This window comes from Lithobates pipiens, unplaced genomic scaffold, assembly GCF_037356315.1.
Source record: "Lithobates pipiens isolate NorthernLeopardFrog02 unplaced genomic scaffold, aLitPip1_a1.2 Scaffold_16, whole genome shotgun sequence".
In the NCBI taxonomy this organism is placed as follows: Eukaryota; Metazoa; Chordata; class Amphibia; order Anura; family Ranidae; genus Lithobates; species Lithobates pipiens.
In genome coordinates, this window is record NW_027507748.1 from 175,856,114 (window position 1) to 175,878,391 (window position 22,278).

General features: G+C 44.3%; 1 protein-coding gene across 2 annotated transcripts in view; it reads right to left on the reverse strand.

Moving 5' to 3' along the window:
• The window catches only part of AKAP17A (A-kinase anchoring protein 17A), a 34,313-nt gene extending 17,272 nt beyond the window's left edge, over positions 1 to 17,041 (reverse strand). The window contains exons 1-3 of one of the 2 annotated variants that reach the window (XM_077480792.1): positions 16,897 to 17,041; positions 12,436 to 13,210; positions 9,801 to 9,949 (exon numbers count right to left, since the gene is read on the reverse strand). In XM_077480792.1, the coding sequence (XP_077336918.1) occupies positions 9,801 to 9,949; positions 12,436 to 13,197 (911 nt within the window). In that variant the 5' untranslated portion in view covers positions 13,198 to 13,210; positions 16,897 to 17,041. Of the gene's footprint in view, positions 1 to 9,800; positions 9,950 to 12,435; positions 13,211 to 16,884 lie in introns of both variants that reach the window. The other variant, XM_077480793.1, reaches the window with a different exon arrangement.
• Positions 17,042 to 22,278: the final 5,237 nt, after the last annotated feature.

Sequence of the window (22,278 nt, forward strand, 5' to 3'; positions counted from 1 at the left end):
CCAGCATGGAGACCAGCTGCCACCTACAGTTACTAGTCTCGTACCAACAATCGGGAGCATGACACATGACTGCTGCGAGTCAGTTGTACTTGCTTTCTCCTACACTATCATTTTCTCTTAGAAGAGAAGAACGTAAATATGAAATGTAATAAATTTATATATATATATATATATATATATATATATATATATATATATATATATATATACACACATACATATACACACACACCACACACACACACATATATATATATATATATATACACACATATATACATACATACATACACACACACCGACGGGGTGGAATTGACTAACTGCCACTTACATTACCAGTGACACCAATACACTGATCGAAGTTAACACTATACATTGTCATATTATTGACACTGACTGGGAAGGGGGTTAACATCTAGGGTGATCCAGGGGTTAAATGTGTGTTAAGTGTAGGGGTGTTGAAAATAATTGTGGAATTGATGAAATGAGATGCAGCCCTGAATGATTCTGCATCGATGCAGAGAGCGGCTGCATCGCGATTCCACAAATTACGTCATCTCGGCACGCCCAGTCCCTCCTGGGACTGCCCTGGCAATGAACTCTAAAGTAAAAAAAATAAAAATAAATCACTACCAGCCCTTCCGTTTATGGATCCCTCCTACTCTGTCAGGGTCAATGTAAACCAATGCCTAAATAAATTATCTCCATTCTTTCATGGCCAGTCATGTGACCTCCACCGACCGCTCTCCTCCTCCTCCTTCGGCTGTAGCTTTAGATCAGAGAAGGAGAGCAGTCATATGACCGGCCATGAAAGAACGGCTATAATAAGGTATTTAGAGGCACTGGTTTACATCGACACTTACACAGTAGGAAGGATCCATGAAATGATTATTTTTTAACGTTAGAGTACGCTGGCAGGGCTGTCCCAGGAGGATGGGGTCTCCTGGGAGTGCAGGGGGGCTGTGGAATGTAAAAGGGGGCTGTGCCATTTTGTATTTACTGTTCTGAATAAATACTGTTGTCTACTGTGTAGAGACATGCAGGGTTTTTTTGTTTAACAGCAGATGAAAAAAGAAAAAAAAAAAAAGAAAAGAGGGGGGGGGGGGGGGCTGGGGGGAGTTGACTGCTTGAAATTTTTTATTTTTTTTAATGCAAACCATGGGCAGCAATAGTGATGCATTGCGGAATCAAATCTAATCATTGACGAAAGCATGGCTTTGCGCATGGCAAGATAGGAAGTGTCTCCTCAGAGCTCCCGCTTTGGCCGCTCCATTCCACAGCTCTACCAACAGCCCTTTCAGCTCCTTCTCCTCCCGATGGGCACGTGCAGGTAGCAGACTGGAATGATCATGCAAGCAGAAACTGACTGACCTCCGCAGGGATATAGGACACTGCATAGAGGATATTGAGCACACTGTGGAGGACTCTGTCACTAAACTCAATGAGCATGAGGTGATCCTGCAGAAACACACTGTACAGATTCAGCAACTCTTCTAAGGTCTGGATGACCAAGAGAATAGAAACCGTCGCTACAATATCCGCATAAAGGGGTTGCCTGAATCAGTGGAAACCAAAGACCTAGCGACTGCAGCTACTGCAATATTCAATCAACTCCTAGGTCTGGCTAAAGATTCTGCAATTGAAATAGACGGTATTCACAGATACCCAAGTCCCCGCAATCCTAATCCAGCATTCGCGAGAGGTAATCTGCAGGAGCCACTTTAAAAATCAACGCCGACATCATGCAGGCAAAGTTGCAGGACTGCATTCTCTTTAATGAAACCCCGGTCATGCTGCTTACTGATCTCTCCAAGCAGACCGACTATGAAAAAAGCCCTTAAACTTGTTACAGATGCCTTGCAAGTCAAGAGGATGAAATACAGTTGGGGCTTCCCATTCCAACTCTCTGCATCTTACAATGGTAAATCTGCAATCTCCCGCACGCTTGTAGACCTGGCCAATTTCCTGGGAACTTTTCAACTGCCTCAAATTTCCATCCCCAATTGGCCCCCTTAAGGCTGCGGCTCCTGGTCTACTCTTGTCGACTGGATGGATGGAAATCTCAAGCAAAGAAGAAACACGCTCACTCCAATACATCCAAATCCCCGGCTGGCTGAGACCCTCAAGTTTAGCGCTGCTAATATAACGGTAAAATGCCGCTAAAACTAGCAGTGTTTTACCGTCAACGCCTGCCAGCTCCAGTGTGAAAGCAGCCTTAAAGTGGAGTTGCCCCCCAAAAAATAAAACCACTTAAAAATCTTAAAAAAAATCAAAAAAAAATAATTGGCAAAAAAAAAAATTTTTACTCACCTCTAAATACCGGTTGCTAGGGGGTCCCTCGTAGTCTGCCTTCTTCATTGCCCGGGCTGGTGACATCACTTCCCCTCGCGCCGCACATTCACCTGGGACCTGTCACGTGTCCCAGGTGACTGTACGGCGTATCACGGCGCCCTGCGCCGCTCGCGCATGCGCAGTGGGTGCCCGGCTGTGAAGCCACAGCCGGGTGCCCACAGTATGCATGACGGCGCCGCGAGCGGAGCGGGGAGCGAGGGGGGGGCTTCGTTCCCCCGCATCGCTGGAACCCGGGACAGGTAAGTGTCCGATTATTAAAAGCCAGCAGCTGCAGTATTTGTAGCTGCTGACTTTAAATTTTTTTTTTTTAGGGGATACCCCACTTTAAGTAATAAGTGATACAGCAAATTTCTTACATTTAAACATTTATTAAAACAAACCTCCAATCAGTTCACTTGTATAATTTAGATAAAAAACAAAACAAAAAAACTATTAAAAAAATATATACACAAAAACAGGTAATCAAAACTTTTGGACAAAAAATAAATAAATAAATTGGCTAACTTTACTTTTTTTTTGTTTAATTAGTGTATTTTTTCAAAAAAAAAAACTTGCGTTTGAAAGATCCCTGGGCAAATGCCGTGTGACATAAAATATTGCAACAGCCGCTATTTTATTCCCTAGGGTCTCTGCTAAAAAAAAATATATATATATATAATTTTTGGGGGTTCCAAGTGATTTTCTGGCAGAAAATACAGGATTTTTACTTGTAAGCAACAAGTGTCAGAAAAGATTTAGTCTTTAAAATGGTTAAACTCACACACAGAGCTCAGTTTTCATAAGTGTAAACACTGTATCTCTTTGCTCTTTTCTTGGCAGACTGCCCAGAGAGGAAACAAGTCACTTCACTGAAGACTCAGGCAACTTGCATTGACTTCTATTACAGAAGTCATTTGCAAGTTGCATACCGGCCTTTTTATCAGCACAATTAATTAAAAAAAAAAAAAAAAAAAAAAAAAACCGCCAAATATTGGCCGATATATCGGTCGACCTCTAGTATTGTCATACTCTTGTTCGAGTTTGCCGCTATTGGTCCTAGGGGAGTCAGCCCACATTATTTGTAATTACACATCTGTTATTGCACTTTTTATGTATAGTCTAGGGTGGGTAGCCCTGTATATGTGTTTACAGAGCCTTCATTGCCTCCGTTTTCAGTAATCGTTTTAGAGATATTTATACTGACCACTGCAATTTTTCTGCATGGTCACTAGAGGGAGTAGTTTCCCCTCCTTTGTGAGTACTGTCTTCCTTATTTACATTGCTCTGGCACAATACATCATTACAGTGGACTCCCTCGCACCATGATACCAAGCACACAGGCGGTTTTAATTGTTTATATGCCTGCCTTAGAATTGTGGTTCATGCGGCCATTTGTACTGCCTTCTGTACCCTTCTAATCCTTTCTTCCCTCCCTATTCTGCTCCCCCTCTCCTCCTTACCATCCTTTTACCTGCCCGAATTAGGTGTGCCAAGATGCAGTAAAGGTAAGCCCCAAAAAACACTGTATCTCCATACACTATGGACCATGGCATCCCCCATAGCCCTCCAGATATCCTCACTTAGCTGCCAAGGATTTAAATACCCCAGAGAAACAGACAGCTCTTATATCATTTTCACAAATCTGGTACTCAGATCTTACTGCTTGAGGAAAAGCACTTTCGTTCAAACTCTGTACTGTCCCCCCAAACAAGCATTTTAATACTTGGTAGCGTAGCACGAACCCCTCAGCCAGATCTAGGGGTGTCGCAATTGCATTCCACAGCTCCTTTACTCTAGAAATTTTAGATTCCTGTACTGACCGACCCCTTGGGCAGATATTTGTTTCTAAAGTTAAAATTAATGCAGACTATCTTTACAATTGCTGATATATATCATCCCAAATCGGGAACAGCTCAACTTCCTCTCCTTGTGACAGTGTGTTTGCATACTCCCAACTTTCTGAAATGGGAATGAGGGACACCTGTTGGCAAAAGTATGTAGGCATAGGACAGACCCCCCTGCCATGCCACCCCCAAATAGAGAATTGTACAAAAATAAATATATATATATATATATATATATATATATATATATATATATATATATATATATATATATTAGGGATGCACCGAATGGGTTTTTTGGTGCCGAAACCGATACCGAAAATGAAAAATACACTAGGCCGAAAACCGAAACCGAAACAGCACCGATACCGAAAATGACTGTTTTCAAAAAATATTTTTATACAGGAGATGGTCAGAGGCTGGGGACATGGTACAGGAGGTGGTCAGAGGCTGGGGACATGGTACAGGAGGTGGTCAGAGGCTGGGGACATGGTACAGGAGGTGGTCAGAGGCTGGGGACATGGTACAGGAGGTGGTCAGAGGCTGGGGACATGGTACAGGAGGTGGTCAGAGGCTGGGGACATGGTACAGGAGGTGGTCAGAGGCTGGGGACATGGTACAGGAGATGGTCAGAGACAGAGAACATGGTACAGGAGGTGGTCAGAGACTGGCGACACGGTACAGGAGGTGGTCAGAGACTGGCGACCTGATAAAAGAGATAAGTGCAGCCAGTGTTGCCCCCTGTGATGCAGCCAGTGTTGCCCCCTGTGATGCAGCCAGTGTTGCCCCCTGTGATGCAGCCAGTGTTGCCCCCTGTGATGCAGCCAGTGTTGCCCCCTCCCCACCCCTGGTGCCTCCCATGATGGGGGTGAATAGCGCAGGACTGATGCAGCCAGCGATGTCCCTCTGCAGTGAAGAGAGCCGTTTGGTTGAATAGAGCGCCGGGAACATCACAGCTTTAATTTCAATAGCTGTGTGTTCCCCGTCGTGCGCCATCACACACAGCCCCTCCCCCTTGTCCAGGCACTTTGATAGACAGATCACCCGTCCAATCTGGACAGGTGATCTGTCTATCAAAGTTCCCCGGACAAGGGGGAGGGGCTGTGTGTGACGGCGCACGACGGGGAACACACAGCTATTAGCTGTGATGTTCCCGGCGCTCTATTCAACCAAACGGCTCTCTTCACTGCAGAGGGAGGGACATCACTGGCTGCATCAGTCCTGCGCTATTCACCCCCATCATGGGAGGCACCAGGGGCGGGGGCGGGGTTCTGCCCCAGGCCCCGCCCCATTTTCGGCCGTTTTTCCCTTTCGGCAAATTGCCGAAAAGGGCATTTTCGGCCGATATGTTTCGGCGGCCGAAATTTCGGTGCATCCCTAATATATAAAAAATAAAGATCCTCTTCCTTTAAAGCATGTTATACAGCACAATGCTTGTGCTGTGTATTTTGGCCCCCTGTATCACCTGAAATACCCAGCTGACTCCGATATATCAGGGTTGCTGAGCCCCGACACCATTGTCAGCGTATATGCCTCCGTCATATGCTGCTATCTGCAGCTCTCCTGTCTCCACTGTCCTCCTCCCCCTTCCCCTCCCTGCCTGCCATCTCTCACTTTCGCTGATCTGCTCCTCTCCCCACTGCTTCAAAACTAACTGATCTGTACATCATCCCTCTGTCAGATAAAAAGCTGCATCCTAGTGCCTATGCTTTATATATTAAAAAAATTAAAATAAATAATAAATACATAATTTCTACCTATTTTAGCAGTATCTTCCAGCGATCACATGACTCCAGGCTCTCAGCTCCTCCCCGGCTAACTTCAGCAGGGAAATCTCGGCTCCACCTACTGGAGACATCACACGGGGAGAGCCGAGAGCCTGGAGTCACCTTATCGCTGTAAGAAACAGGTAAAAATCTTTTTTTTAATAAAGCACAGACACTAGGATGCAGCTTTTTATCTGACAGAGGGGGTGATATAAGGATGAGATAGATGGTGGCTTAACCACTTTAAGCCCATAAGTGCTTTTTTTACCACTACTATTCCTTTATACTGGCCTTTGTAATTTACAAATGTAGCAATTTAGACATTGGATGAAAAGTTTAGCACTGGGAAAAACACTTTTTGATAGTGTACCTTATATACAACTATGCAGATCAAACCAAAATGAGGGACAGATGAGGAGGAAAGAGGAGACTTTCAAATCAGGGACAGCCCCTCAAAATCAGGGACAGTTGGGAGTTATGCATTTGGAAGCTTTTGGGACCCTCAACTTGATGGGGGGGGGGAATTTGAATATTCCCCTTATACCAAGACTGGACTCTTCCACTGGTAAGACACACATTTCTCCTACCACAATAACTAAGATATGCTCTGTCTTTTCCAGTCTCTCCCTGGTAGATGGCTGGAGGGTACTTCATCCCACAAAACTACACGTTTTTCTCTTCACCACACGGTTCATATAGTAGAATCGATTATGTTTTCCTCTTATGGTCACTTTTGGATTTCAATCCTTCCTCCACTATTGGACTTAAAGTATGGTCTGATCACACTTCAGTGCATCTATCTTTGGGTAGGCTACCCCTCCCTACACGTAGACAAGCTTGGCGACAAAACGGCAATCTGCTCACAGCCTTAGCTAGCATGACTGCGATCTCTAAAGCTATTGGGGACCTCATACAAACCCATACTGCAGACACGACTCCCCCTATGATCAAATGGGAAGCTCTGAAATGCGTTTTGCGTGGAGTCTTCATCCAACATGGATCTCTGTTGAACCATGTCCGCACAATGGATATCAAACGCCTGTTTGCCCTCATCTCTTCTCTAGAGGCATCATATAAGTGCACTCTAGATCCTATAACCCTGGCAGAGCTATCCAACGCAAGAAGAGATCTCCTATGATTGCCGACAGAGCGCTCCTTGACAGCACATGACAAAGCGAGACGCCTGTAATATACTCAAGCCAATAAAAGGTGGCAAACACTTGGTACTGCTTATTCACCCGAGACAATAAAAGCTACACATTTCCCATATCCGCACCTCTACCAACAATAAACTTGCCCCCACCCCATGGAGCCTTGGCACTCCCCTCAAAGACTTGTCAGGAATTGCTAAATGCATAAAAGGACACTTTGCCCGAGATCCCACATAGCACTCTTGAATAACTAGAAAAGCCAATCACTACCTTGGATTTTCTATCTGTAATCAAGTGCCTTAAAAAAAAACTGGCAAAAGTTTGGGCCTGGATGGGTACACGCCCCGCTTTTATAAGACCCTCTTCTAGCCCCGATGATGGCACAGGTATTTAAGGAGATAGTTGAGACTCATCCTTTGCTGTCCCAGTTAATTCAAGCACAAATAGCAGTTATCCCCAAACCAGGAAAAGATCACACGAGTTGCAGCAACTATAGACTCATTTCAAGTCTGAATGTGGACCTAAAATTATTGCGAACGGTGTAGCCCCTTTACTTCCAAACCCGATACAGAGCGATCAAGTCAATTTTATCCCTGGTCGGGAGGCTAGGTATAACAAGAAAAAGACTCCAATTAATCTCATATGCACAACGTACAACACATCCTCACCTGTCTATTGGCTTGTGATGCAGAAAAAGCATTTGACAGGATGAAACCATCATCAGGTCACTGTATTCCAATCCCTTGGGGAGGGTCTCAGCCAATGGATAACAATCTGAAGTGTTCTAGATAAATAAATGGGACCAGACAAAGTTGTCTCTGGTCACCATTATTTGTCATAACTATAGAACATCTGGCACATGCCATACGCAACAATGATTCTATCCATGGCACACCCTCGGCTCAATGCAAGCTTTCTCTATTCGTGGATGATCTGCTGATATACGTCATGCAACCCCATATTAGTATTCCCTCCTTCTTACAAGAACTTCAGCGCTTCGGTTCTCACAGTAAACTGAGCCAAAACTGAAACTCTGAACATTTCTTTACCAGCTCCTACTCTAACCATGATCCAAAATAATTTCCCTTTTCACTGGCAGTCTAAATCAATTAAAATACCTGGGGACAGAAATACCAGATTTGCATAACTTAGTCCCTGAATTTCAGCCCTCTACTGACCAAAATCAGGCAATCCCTAGAATCATGGCACCATCTTAAGATACCATGGTTTGGTCCTCAAAATGGATATTCTCCCAAAATTATTATACTTATACCAGGCTCCCCCTGTGACTCTGCCGGCAGCCTTCTTCCAAGCACTGCGCTCCATGGCGATCAAATTTCTATGGCAACATCACCCCTCCAGACTAAGATACAAAGTGCTAAGCTCTTTGGGGGGGGGGGCGATTGGGTCTTCCGGACTTTGAAATCTATCACGCTTCAGCTAACTTTTCCAGATTACTCAAATGGTTTCCCCATCCAATGAGCAAACCCTCCACAGTGGTTGAACACGATATGGCACCAGTAGACCTCTGTGCACTACTATGGGGATATAATGCTAAATTCCGCACCATGTCAATGATCTCCCCGCTAACCTTAGCGGCATTATCAGTATGGTATCGTCGGTGGGACCTTTATCCCTCCTTCCGGGTTCAGCTAAATTGCAGAAGATGAACCTTCTCAGGTTCTTCATGTCAGCTGCACGACACCTCATTACTTTTGTTAAGTTTTGAAAAACTGAGGTGGTTCCCTCCCCTCCATAGGTGGATTGACATAATTAACGACATCATGCTCATTGAAGAGATGCAGGCAAGAGAAAAAGACAAAATAGGACAAACATCTTAAACTGTGGTAAGTCATGACCCATTAGTCTTCTTCTTCCCTGTTTTTGGATAGACTCTGCCTAAAGAGACCATCTCTCCAGGTGGATTAAAATATGTTGCAGTGGACTACATATAGTGAATGCTATAGCACGATTTCTCACCATAGAGTTGTTCAGCAGGTAGAATATTCTGCTGAAGATACATACTGTATCTATTAACCCCTCCCCTCCCTTTTCTCCTTCTTGACTTTCTTTTCTGTACTTGTCCCCCATGCACAACCTACCCAATTTAATTTACCAATTGTGATTTTGTGATTCACCATTCTTGGTGTATGTTATTTAACGTTACACATGTCCTTATGTGGTATGTGTTTACCACTATCCCCCCTCCCTCTTTTCTATTTTGTGTCCCTAACTGCTTGATTTGAAAATAATTCAACAGAAAAATATATTCAACCTAATTTATTTGTTAACAGGATAATAGTATCGAAAGACCAGTGAAGATGTGCACCTCTAGTAATGTGTGTTGCTTCACAGGGATAAGAGACAGATCATTTCCCCCATACAGAGCTTCTTGTTGATTGTGGACACAGGGCTCTGGGCTGTGATTGGACAAGCAGGTTCTGACCATGAATCAGTGCCCGGAACTGGCCGACAGGCTCACGCTGTGTAAAACCTGTGTAAACCCAGAAACAAGCAGCGACGTACCCGTACATTGCTTTGCCTGCACAGGCCGCCTGACCGCAGTACATTACGGGCGGTTCATAAGTGGTTAAACTAGTGCCTTTGCTGCCCACCTTCTGGCAAGAATGAAAGAGATAGGTGTAACATATGATAAAAGAATAAAACAGTTTCCTGTATTGCTAATGTTTTATTCATCTGACCCTTACCGTTCCTCTTCCTTTTGTTTTTCTTCAGCTTCCTTCTGTTTTCTCTTCTGCTCCTCTCTCCGCTGTTCAAGTTCTTGCAATTTCTGACGCTCAAGATGGCGCTTTTTAATAGACGTTTCAGTAAGATGCTTTGTTTTATCGAAGGAAACCTGCAAGTTGAAAAAGGTCAAAGATTTAGGAAAAATAATGTTTTGTTATCTCCATTTATTTTATTTTGAAGTGAAAAAGAACATTCTGTAAAATGAATTATGCCTGCTGACAAAGTATTTATATTTTAAACGGCAAGTAAAAGTACTGGAACTTTCGGTCAAGTACTTGCCAATACCGAGTACCATTACCTGGGATTTGTACAGGAATGTGGTGCGATTCCTGTACACCGACTTAAAAACTGCTCCTACAGGAGTTTTGCCTGTAGAAGCAGCTCAATAACGTTAAACTCTCCTAAACTGTGTACAAAAACGGTCTATATGACCGTTTAAAAAAAAAAAAAGAAAAATGAAAAAAAAAAAAAGCCCAGTATGCAAGGAGTCTAAATGGATGAGAAAAAAAAATAAGTGTATCTTGTAATTATCACATCAGACAGAATACATAACCCTGCGGTTTATTTCTAGACTTCCCTAATTTGGTGCCATTAAGCCAGATGATTGTTGGCTTTGTAATTAACAGCAGCCAGTGACACTTGGGACCGATGGCGGAGATACAAAAATACTTAGCAACTTCTCCCAAAGGAATGGCAAGTTGTTACAGACGTGAAGAGCTACATACACCACTGTATGTTCTATACTTTCAAATCTTTCCATGGTTCCACTCTATACATGGTGCAATATGATCTGTACGCCACACCTCTTCAGTCTATACATTTTGCTGTATTCCCCATACTCAACAACGTATTTATCTGCAATTTCTCTCAGAGTAACTAAACATACAAGACTGTGTTCACTATTAAAATTAACCTGTCCGTCAGTGTTAATTTTGTATTACAAATTTCAGTTTCGTTTTAGTTATAGTCTTGACTAAAAAGCCATTTTAGTTTTACTTACTTTTACTAGTCATCTGAATTGTTTGTCATATTTTAGTTGACCAAAATCTAACGGGTTTAGTTCAGTTGCAATGCATTATTTAAAGCATAGGTTACCCCAAAACATCATATTCCAGATATGTGCCTGCTGTACCAAGTTCTTGTATGATAAAGACTCATGTTCTCCTTGTATTGCTTCCTTTACGTCAAATCCCTGGTGTTCCTACCAGTCCCTCTGCTTTCCTATTAAGAACTGACCACATTAAGCAGGAGAACACACCGTGGTCAGTTCTCTAGCTATGCTGGGAACTGCAGTGTACTCTCCTCAAATGATCAGACTTGTCCCGACACCCCCCGATGCACAGCCATTCACCGGGAAGCTCAGTGTGCTGCTGCTTTTCCTCCCCCAGCTCTTATGCAGAGGAGAACAGAAGAAATGTGATAACGTGTGTGTGTGTAAAATATATATATATATATATATATATATATATATATATATAGTAAGGGATTTATAATGTATTTCTATATCTATACAAAAATATTTTGCCTTTCATTTCTATGTTAAACTGAATGGGTTGTTTTATAAGGCGATCATTTTCAATTCTCTAGAACTGCCAAACTCATATACTCCTGGAGTAAAAAAAAAAAAAAAATCTAATAACATGTTATTTATGATATTAAAGTGATACTAAAGTCTTTTTTTTTTCCTTTAAACATAACAAACATGTTATACTTACCTGCTCTGTGAAATGGTTTTGCACAGAGCAGCCCTGATCCTCCTCTTCTCGGGTCTCTCTTCTGTGTTCCTGGCCCCTCCCTCCTGTCCAATGCTATGGGGGGCACCCGAGCCACTGCTCCCTTTGTCCATTCAGACATGGAGCCATAGCTGAGCACCACCCCCTCCCTCTCCTGATTGGCTGACTTTGATTGACAGCAGCAGGAACCAATGGTACAGCTGCTGTGTCTCAGCCAATCAGGGAAGAGAGTCCCGCACCGCCGAGGCACTCGTGCACTTCGCTGGAGAGAGATGGGGTTCAGGAAAGTATTAGGGGGGCTGATATACAAAGAAGGATTATTATTGTAATGCATAGAGCGCATTAAGATGGAGACAGATTTACCCATTGTGATATATAACATCTTCATAAATAAAACCAAGTTTCACAAACAGAAATTATGCTTTTTGACAAACAGAAGTGCAACTTGAAAATATAACAAAAAAAAAAAACACTGTAAACTCTATTGGCTGTATTGCCATTGCACATATTACCTAAACACTGTATAATACCAACATGGGGGGGGGGGGGGGGGGGAGAGAAAAGCCTTTTTTTTTCCCCTTTCAGCAGCTTAGTACTTATTCTACTTATTATACCCCTACTTATTCTTATGTAGTAGTGCAGCGCTCCAACATCAAATTTCAGTTTCGTTTTGGCGAGTCTTTTGACTAAAATTACATTGTAATTACATAGTCGTATTTTAGTCAACTGCTAGCGACAAAAATATTTGGACGAAATTAACACTGCTGTGCACAGACATCTAAATTTTTCAATTGTATATTTATTATTACCAAGATTAATTGTGTGAACAAGCAAAGCCTGCTGTCCTGCTTCGAAAACTCACCTTTATATTACAAGCAATATGTTTGCCATCGTCCCCTTTATACATTAGCTTCATGCCACGCAAAACATTCATGGCCTTTATAAAACCCATATACTCCTTGTACTGTACATAAGCTTCAAAGTTTAAGTGTCCTCCAAAACTGAAGGTATGAAAGCTTCTACCCGTCATTTCTTCTCTGTAAGGGTCAAGCATGGGGATGTCTACATTCCTGATTTCTCCAAAGATGCTGAAGACCTTTATGAGGACTTCTTCACTTGGCTTCTCAGAGCCACAGTCTTTAACAGCAAACCACTTGCATGGAAGGCCTTCCAAATAGATTGTGTCTGGTCTCTCTCCTGGCATATTTTCATCCATGTCTCCTGCATCACGGAAGAAAGAGTCCCAGTCATGTCTGGTGGGGAAATCTATTTTATACTCGGCAGCTCTGACTTTCAAGATGTCGGAGAACCCACTCAGTTTTATACTCTTACCATCCAGAGCACTTATAAAAGCCTTCACCAATCCCTTATTCTCTACTTCCCCTTCAAAGCGGATGAAGTCCATGGTGCTTTTGGAGATTCGTAAAGTGGAAAATTGGTGGTTATTCACCATGCCTTTAAGACGCTCCATCACTTCCCAGTTTGAGATGGATTTTCCAGGTTGCTTTAGCTGAGGCAGTGCCACTCTGATAACAATCTTGGAGATGGGCTTTAGGTACAGCCCATGCGACCCACATAGTACGACAGCTTCAGAGGTATCATGCACTATGGTAGCAGCTGCCATAGTATTCACTTTCCTGTTGATTGATAAAAAATGTTTATGAACAGCACAAATCAATTTAGGCCATATCCTACACAATATGCATACTAAATTTTACCCATTGTCACCAGGCCTGAAAGAAACAGGACATCCACAATTTTGAAATTAAAAAGGAAATATTCCAATCAGGACACCCATGACAGCGACAGCTATCCAAGCCCTGGTTCACACCAGTGCAACTTGTCGTGCATCTTGAAAGTTCAAAAGTTGCATGACAAGTCGCATCGCATTACCGCAATGGAACTGTTCTAATTGGTGCGACTCAAGTTGCAGCGAATTAGAAAAAGGTTTCTGCTCAATTTTTGTGCAACTTGAATTGACTTCTGTTAATGAAGTTGCAATGAATGTCAGCAAGCCACACAGGATAGCCGGCTGCCAGAGTCATGTGACTTTGAAGCTGCATAGATGTAAAAGAGGATGTCACTTAACTTCCTTTTGTGTCTATGGGACAGCAAATAAAAGGTAAAAATCCCCAGCGGAACATGTACAACAGAAAAAGAAGCATGGTGGGGTTTTAACCATTCTCTACTTGATTCAAAATTGTAAAAAGTTTTGGCTTAAAACATATATAAAAGTAATGCATGAGACTATTCCACCTTGGGGAAAAAAGGGAAAATGTTTAAAACATGAAAAAGTATCTCTAGCCGCAATACTCCCCTTAACTTTGGTGCAGCTGCCCAACAATCCCCCCAATTCACCAGCTCAGCGTCACTCCTCTTCTGGGTTGCATGGCAACAAGCATTACTCAACTTATTTCCTGTAAATCCAGGGCGTGAAGACCCTTCCTGGATTCATGGAAGAATGCTACAGGAAGTGGCGTCACATCTTTACGCCACTCTTCTCTATGTAGCATTCAGGATCTGTCCATCTCCAGCGGAGGGGGGGGGGGAGGAACCGTCAATTACGTGACCAAAGACGTGCATAGTTGGGCTTTGACCCCTTGCTGCTGCAGTCTCCACCACTATGCAGCTGAGAACAAAGGTCATGTGATCACTTAAAAAATTATAATTTATATTTAAAAAAAATAAAAAAAAACACATATTTTGTCTTGCATTTCTATTTGCACGAAATGAATTGCTTTACAACAGGGGTAGTCAACCTTAAACATGTGGAGATCTACCTGAACAACATGGGAGAAGTCAAAGATCATCAGGCACAGTGTCGCCTCCTAACACCCGATTTAAACCTCTAATGCCTGTACTACCATGTCACAATCATGGGTTTAAATCCGGTGGTGAAGAGGCAACACCCCCTCACCACTTGTTAAACACGCTTGGATCGCTTTTCCGAGGAGCAGCTGTGCCTCCTGCACTTGTGAATGAGCCTGTAGTAGCATTCTACAATGACACCCTTAGGTTCACAGCTAAAGTTAGGGGGTGCTATAACCCTGCAGTTGAATTTACTGTCCCCAATCTCTACCCCCATCAGCTGCTAAGGCAGCAATCAAAAAGGTATACACATGCCACAACAGGAATTAAACACCCTGTTGCTTTTGGTGGGTGCTACTGCCTGCTAATCACGACTCATTCAAGTAAATGGAGCCACTCTGCAAGCGCCCTGCAACTCCATGCTTCTGTGGGGTCCAGGAGATTAAGGCAGGTGGTGAGAAAGCAACACAACACTGCCCGCTATAACCCCTTGTTTGCCGTATTGCACGAGGTTGCAAGATACTTGAAGAGGGGCCTCATTCACTTAACTGGGTCATGCTTAGCATGTGCTACACCCACCAACCATGACAGGGCGTATAACTCCTGCTGCGGCTGTGGCATGTACACCCCTGGCCAATGCAGCTAAAGGAGGTTCGGTTGGTGCGGGGGTGGTAAAAACACATCTTAACTATGGTGTTTTACCACCCCTCAAAATGCAAATGTGAACGAAAGCTTACTGTTCTGAGCCTCCTATAAGGCTGCTTTCACACTGATGTGGTGTATCTGCATTGTTGGCACAGGGCAGGGCATCTGCCACTTTCCTGGGTTAGCTGCGCTTTGCCATACACTTCTATTATATCCTGCTGGTGTGGTGCACTTTCTGAAAGTGCACAAAAACTCCTGCATTCAGAAAGTGCAGCAAACCCGCAGGATATAACAGAAGTCTACGGCTAAGTGCAGCAAACCCACAGGTACACTGCCCTGCACCCATGGTGTGGGTAACCCACAGTGTATCAGTGTGAAAGCAGCCCTATACTGTTATGCCTGGTGTATTCCTTCACATTGACCTGAAGATCTCTTCCTTCCTGCTGCTGGCACCACTCTGGAGACCACTAGCCGGGCGTGCAGTTGGCATCACTCTGCATGGGGCAGGAGCCGACACTACAGAGGAGACATCAGATTATGTGGCTCTTGCTCATTACTACAGCTCCAACTTTACAAGTAGTCCCTCTGCATGGCACTCTATTGGATGCTCCAGACTGCAATCTACTGGTAGGTGCAGGTTGCTGACTCCCCACATTACAAGGTAAAGGCTCACATATTTTAATAGGCCCTCAAGTGGTTTGTGCCATAATTTGTCAAACCCTGTCAGCGACTTATAAGTGTGGTGGACAATCTGACACTAACAGATACTGGGTGGGGACTAACTACCTACCATCTCTAGTGACATTAATACAGGAATAATAATATACACTGTAGTCACTGTACTAATAATACTGGCTGGGAAGGGGTTAACATCTAGGGCGATCAAAGGGGTTAGACGTGTCTGCGTAGCGCGTGCTACTTTTTACCAATAGATCGCTAAGTTTCTCATCTCTGCTTTGCATTTTGTTTTTGATTGCCAACACAAAGCTCTGGGATGTGAATACACAGCTGATCAGCAGGTCCGGGCTGTGAATCATTGGCCTGGACTTCTTGACAGCCTCCTGCTGTCTACAATCACTGCAGGTGACACGCATATGCGCGCCCTAAACCCAAAAGTAGGCAGCAACGCACAGGTGTACCGCTTTACATTGTGGGTGGGTGGGTGGGTGGGTGGGCAGGAAGCATAATAAAAAAAGGAAGGCTTTATTATCATGGGGCCAAAAATACAAAAGACAGCTCCACAAAAACAAAATAAAAACCTCATGTGGAGCTTCCAGTGACGAACGTAGAGATGTGGTCAGTGTGTTGTGGTTAGATGTATATGTGGGCTTGGGGCTCATTAGCACCAGTCTGCAAATGAAAACACACGCGGGTTGCTGTATGTTGCGTATGGGCGCTACAATGCACTGTGACAAGACATTGCACTTTTTTTTTTCTGGTAACTTTATTGACATATCACAAAATGACACCTCATTCAGTTCTATGCACCAAAGTAGGTTGGGGTGTGCGCTGCGGTGACGTGCCATGTGGCGGGTAAAAATGAAGACGTGATATTTTTGTACCCGACCTGTCTGATGTGAACCCGGCACAATTGTTCTCTATGGGCCTTGTGTTCAGCCCTGGGGTGAGCACTGATTTATATATAAATCCAGGAACATTTATAAAGGGAAAGGATTCCAGGGACATCCCTTACAAAGAACACAATGTCCCTGGAAATAAGTGTCACCTAAGAATGGGAGGGATCCCTGCACAGTCACAGATGGTCTGCAGCATTCACAATGTCCTGAAAGCATCTCATATGAGAACTTGATAGAGACGAACTGATCAGCGTCCACATATAACACATCTCCCTCCCTACCGAATACTGTACCTCCTCCGTCAGCCAGCTCCACAGACACCGCTCATACATCCAGCAAGGAAGAACAACGAGCCGCCGTGCATTGTGGGGAAAGGGGCGGGACCAAAGCGCCCCTTCACCATTTCCGGTGTAGTAGTCGTACGCCACAGTTTCCAGGGCGATAAAGCGCGTGTTTCGTCAGATTTGGCGACCCGTCATAATGTGTAACGAAAGTGACGTTTCGTCATTGCCATTGTAGTGTCATATTTTGCTGCCTATCACAGCATGCTACGGAAGTGACGTTGCCGCCAGAAATTGCGTACTGCGCATGCACAAAGCGTTCCAAACACTCGCGCCGTGCGTTCCAACATAGTTTCGGCAATACAGTTCAGCGAAACCATCACATAATGTTACGGAAGTGACGTTCCAGACAACACAAACACTGGGCCGTGCGTTACAACACTAATACTTCCCTTGTTACCTAGTATCATTTTTTACCAACCATGCTGAGCTACGTGCCGTGTTAGGTTCTGCATTGCTGGGACTTGTAGTGCCTATCCTGAGCTACATGCTTCAATGTTCAGTGTCCTCATCCCTATCCCCCTGCTTCAATGTTCAGTGTCCTTATCCCCAAGCTTCAATGTCCAGTGTCCTCATCCTTATCCCCGAGCTTCAATGTTCAGTGTCCTCATCCCTATCCCCGAGCTTCAATGTTCAGTGTTCTCATCCTTATCACCGAGCTTCAATGTTCAGTGTCCTCATCCTTATCCCCGAGCTTCAATGTTCAGTGTCCTCATCCTTATCCCCGAGCTTCAATGTTCAGTGTCTTCATCCCTATCCCCGAGCTTCAATGTTCAGTGTCCTCATCCCTATCCCCCTGCTTCAATGTTCAGTGTCCTCATCCTTATCCCCCAGCTTCAATGTTCAGTGTCCTCATCCATATCCCCCTGCTTCAATGTTCAGTGTCCTCATCCTTATCCCCTAGCTTCAATGTTCAGTTTCCTCATCCCTATCCCCCTGCTTCAATGTTCAGTGTCCTCATCCTTATCCCCCTGCTTCAATGTTTAGTGTCCTCATCCTTATCCCCCTGCTTCAATGTTCAGGGTCCTCATCCTTATCCCAGAGCTTCAATGTTCAGTGTCCTCATCCCTATCCCCGAGCTTCAATATTCAGTGTCCTCATCCCTATCCCCCTGCTTCAATGTTCAGTGTCCTCATCCTTATCCTCGAGCTTCAATGTTCAGTGACCTCATCCCTATCCCCCTGCTTCAATGTTCAGTGTCCTCATCCTTACCCCCTGCTTCAATGTTCAGTGTCCTCATCCTTATCCCCGAGCTTCAATGTTCAGTGTCCTCATCCCTATCCCCGAGCTTCAATGTTCAGTGTCCTCATCCCTATCCCCCTGCTTCAATGTTCAGTGTCCTCATCCTTATCCCCCAGCTTCAATGTTCAGTGTCCTCATCCATATCCCCCTGCTTCAATGTTCAGTGTCCTCATCCTTATCCCCTAGCTTCAATGTTCAGTTTCCTCATCCCTATCCCCCTGCTTCAATGTTCAGTGTCCTCATCCTTATCCCCCTGCTTCAATGTTTAGTGTCCTCATCCTTATCCCCCTGCTTCAATGTTCAGGGTCCTCATCCTTATCCCAGAGCTTCAATGTTCAGTGTCCTCATCCCTATCCCCGAGCTTCAATATTCAGTGTCCTCATCCCTATCCCCCTGCTTCAATGTTCAGTGTCCTCATCCTTATCCTCGAGCTTCAATGTTCAGTGACCTCATCCCTATCCCCCTGCTTCAATGTTCAGTGTCCTCATCCTTACCCCCTGCTTCAATGTTCAGTGTCCTCATCCTTATCCCCGAGCTTCAATGTTCAGTGTCCTCATCCCTATCCCGAGCTTCAATGTTCAGGGATAGGGATGAGGACACTGAACATTGAAGCTCGGGGATAAGGATGAGGACACTGAACATTGAAGCAGGGGGATAAGGATGAGGACACTGAACATTGAAGCAGGGGGATAAGGATGAGGACACTGAACATTGAAGCAGGGGGATAGGGATGAGGACACTGAACATTGAAGCTCGGGGATAAGGATGAGGACACTGAACATTGACGCTCGGGGATAGGGATGAGGACACTGAACATTGAAGCTCGGGGATAAGGACACTGAACATTGCAGCAGGGGGATAGGGATGAGGACACTGAACATTGAAGCATGTAGCTCAGGATAGGCACTACAAGTCCCAGCAATGCAGAACCTAACACGGCACGTAGCTCAGCATGGTTGGTAAAAAATGATACTAGGTAACAAGGGAAGTATTAGTGTTGTAACGCACGGCCCAGTGTTTGTGTTGTCTGTAACGTCACTTCCGTAACATTATGTGATGGTTTCGCTGAACTGTATTGCCGAAACTATGTTGTAACGCACGGCGCGAGTGTTTGGAACGCTTTGTGCATGCGCAGTACGCAATTTCTGGCGGCAACGTCACTTCCGTAGCATGCTGTGATAGGCAGCAAAATATTACACTACACCATCTTTCTACACTCCGCACTCACCCACAGTAGGGATACACTGAGAAGCGGGAAAGCAGACATCTTGTTACACCCACCGTAGTTTTGCATTTTACACTTATTTTTAAACGTAAACCGAGCTTTTATAGTGAAATACTGTACTTAGAACTCCGTCTAAAAGGTTAGATGTTGATTTTAAAAGCAGCGAACTTCTGTCAGATTAGCAAACCTGTGAGATCAGCAGGCTAACCGCTGCTTTTAAAAAGTAACATCTAAACAGTCAAACAGAGTTCTAAGTACTGTATTTCAGTATATAACCTCAGTTTACAGTTAAAAATAAGTGTAAAATGCAAAACTATGGTGGGTGTAACAAGATGTCCGCTTGCCCTTGTTTCACCAGATTAGGTGACACTGTCACGTCACATTCGGCTACCCATCACATTTTGCTACCCGCTGGATTGCGCATGTGCGACGCAGCCATATACATTCCAACACCATTGTAAGACCACTTTGCCACAGGGCCCCTCGCAGGCTCGCTTCGCTTGCCTTGCTTCGAGCACGGCCGTCTGGCATAATTATAATCTAACATCCACTTGGATGGTGGGGCTTGAACCTGAACTCAGGAGTGTGGCCACAAAATTCTGTGCAAGCGCAGATCGTTAAGTGTTGGAAAGCATATGGTGGCGTTGCGCATGCGCAGTCCAGCAGGTAGCCAAATGTGATGGGTCGCCATATATGATGAAACAACCGGAATGTGTAATGGAAGTGATGTTACATCGCCGCCATCTTGCTACACCCCACACTCGCCCACAGTAAGGCTAGAGCGGGAAAGGGGTGTTTCGTCAGATTAGGCGACCTGTCAGAATTGGTAATAGAAGTGACGTTCCGTCGCCGCCATCTTGATATACCAAGTGGACACCTTGTTAGACCCACCAGAGTTTTGCATTTTACACTTAGTTTTAACAGTAAAGTGAGTTTACACATTCTGAGGGGTAGAACACTGATGCATGGAACAGGTGTGCTATCAGAAAGCACAACCCATTAGAGTATGTAACGGAAGTGACTTTCTGGTGTGGCCATCTTGCTACACCCCGCAGTATTCCTATAGTCAGAAGGCAGCAAGCGGACATCTTTTTACACCCACTGAAGTCTTGCATTTCACAGTTAGTTTTACCAGTAAACTCAGCTTATATAGTCAAATACAGTATTTGGAAGTCCGTGTGACTATTTTGATGTGAAATTTTAAAAGCATCTGTCAGATTTCGTAAGAATGTGTAATGGAAGTGATGTCCCGTCGCCGCCATCTTGCTACACAACGCACTCCTCCAAAGTAAGGATATAGTGAGAAGGGGGCAAGCGGACATCTCTGTCTCCTGTTCATTCATCTGTAATAGTTTGGCCATTTTAGGGATTAACAGTCCTGCAAACTTTTTGTAATAAAGGGCCTTTGGGTCTGCCAGCAGTTTTTGGTAATAGGAAGAGAACAGCTGCAAAACCTCCTTGGGGTGAAAGGTGACATTACCTTTAGAGTCTCGCAGCTTGTAAGTGTGTGTGGTTGTATGGATTGCTTTAACTTTCTCGCAAAACATGGCTGAAGCTGAGTTGCTATGTAATAGGAAGCGAGCCTTGGACCATCGGAGGTTTTTTTCAGTTTGCTCCAAGAGAAGGGTATCTAGAGCACTTCTCTTATGGTTAATCTGACTCAGCAACTCTTGAGTAGGGGTTCGGCCATGTTGGTGATAAAGTCTCTCGTGAGGGAGCGAATGTCTCTGTGTCTGGCGTATAGTGGGTGATTATAGGAGGAGAAATGTGTCTCCTGAAGGAGAAGAACATCAGCTCCCAATAATTTGTAGGAACAAAAGTCCTTTCCCCATTTATGCGGAGAATTGAAGCCCTTCAGGTTATAAGTGATCACCTTAAGACCCATATCATTCCAATGAGATCAAGCCTTAATTTAAGGACAAGTCCAAGACGCGAGGTCAGCCAATGCTAATCTGTGCCAACTAGACCATTCATAGCCAATAGCCGAAATTGATGAGATGGGCAAATTATGGGCAAATTATCCTGTATCTTATCTACTTTAGAGTTCCATGCAAGTGAAATAATATGCATGACATGCACATGAAGTATAAAAAACAGAACAAAAAGAAACTGAAAAAATTAAAACATGCAGAACAGCCTGCAAAATGTTATAACTGTAGTCAATGCCAATATTTGGTAGTATATTAGCCATGGAGGTTAGGGGAGAACCCTTCCTTCTGACCAAGGGAACCATTTTAACACGGACCAAGTGGTCCAATACTCCAATCAAGTGGTGTAGTCCGTCTAGGTAGTCTTGCAACTGTTGTGGGACATGTACCGTAAATTGGACAGTCATAGGTAGACCGATTTGGTGGCATCAAACATCCACAACCAACTTGATTAGAGTAGGGTGCGACAGAACTTCCACACTGAGTGAAAACAAACAGCAAGTTACTGAGCATGCTGGCTGTAAGCATATGGTGACAGCTTTCGTGGGCCAGCAGAGAGAGATAATATGTAGAACTTAAAGAGGAAGTAAACCCTGATGGGTTTACTTCCTCTTTGATTCCCTTTAAAGGTAAAGCATAATGGACTACTATGCATCACATAGTAGCCCATTATGTGTCACTTACCTGACACAGGAGCCAGCGATGTCACCGCTGTCCCCTGTAGTTCCAAGCGTCCATCTTCTTGGTTGATCTCGCTGCTCCGGCGATGTGATTCGCCGGAGCAGCGATGACGTCACTCCCGTGCATGCGCACGGAGCCGACACTCTCGGCATATCGCCGCGATCTTCGGCTTACCCAGTGCGCCTGCACGTCGCTGTCTATGGTGCATGCGCCGTAGACAGCAGTGGCTGTCTTCAGGTAAATATCTCCTAAACTGTA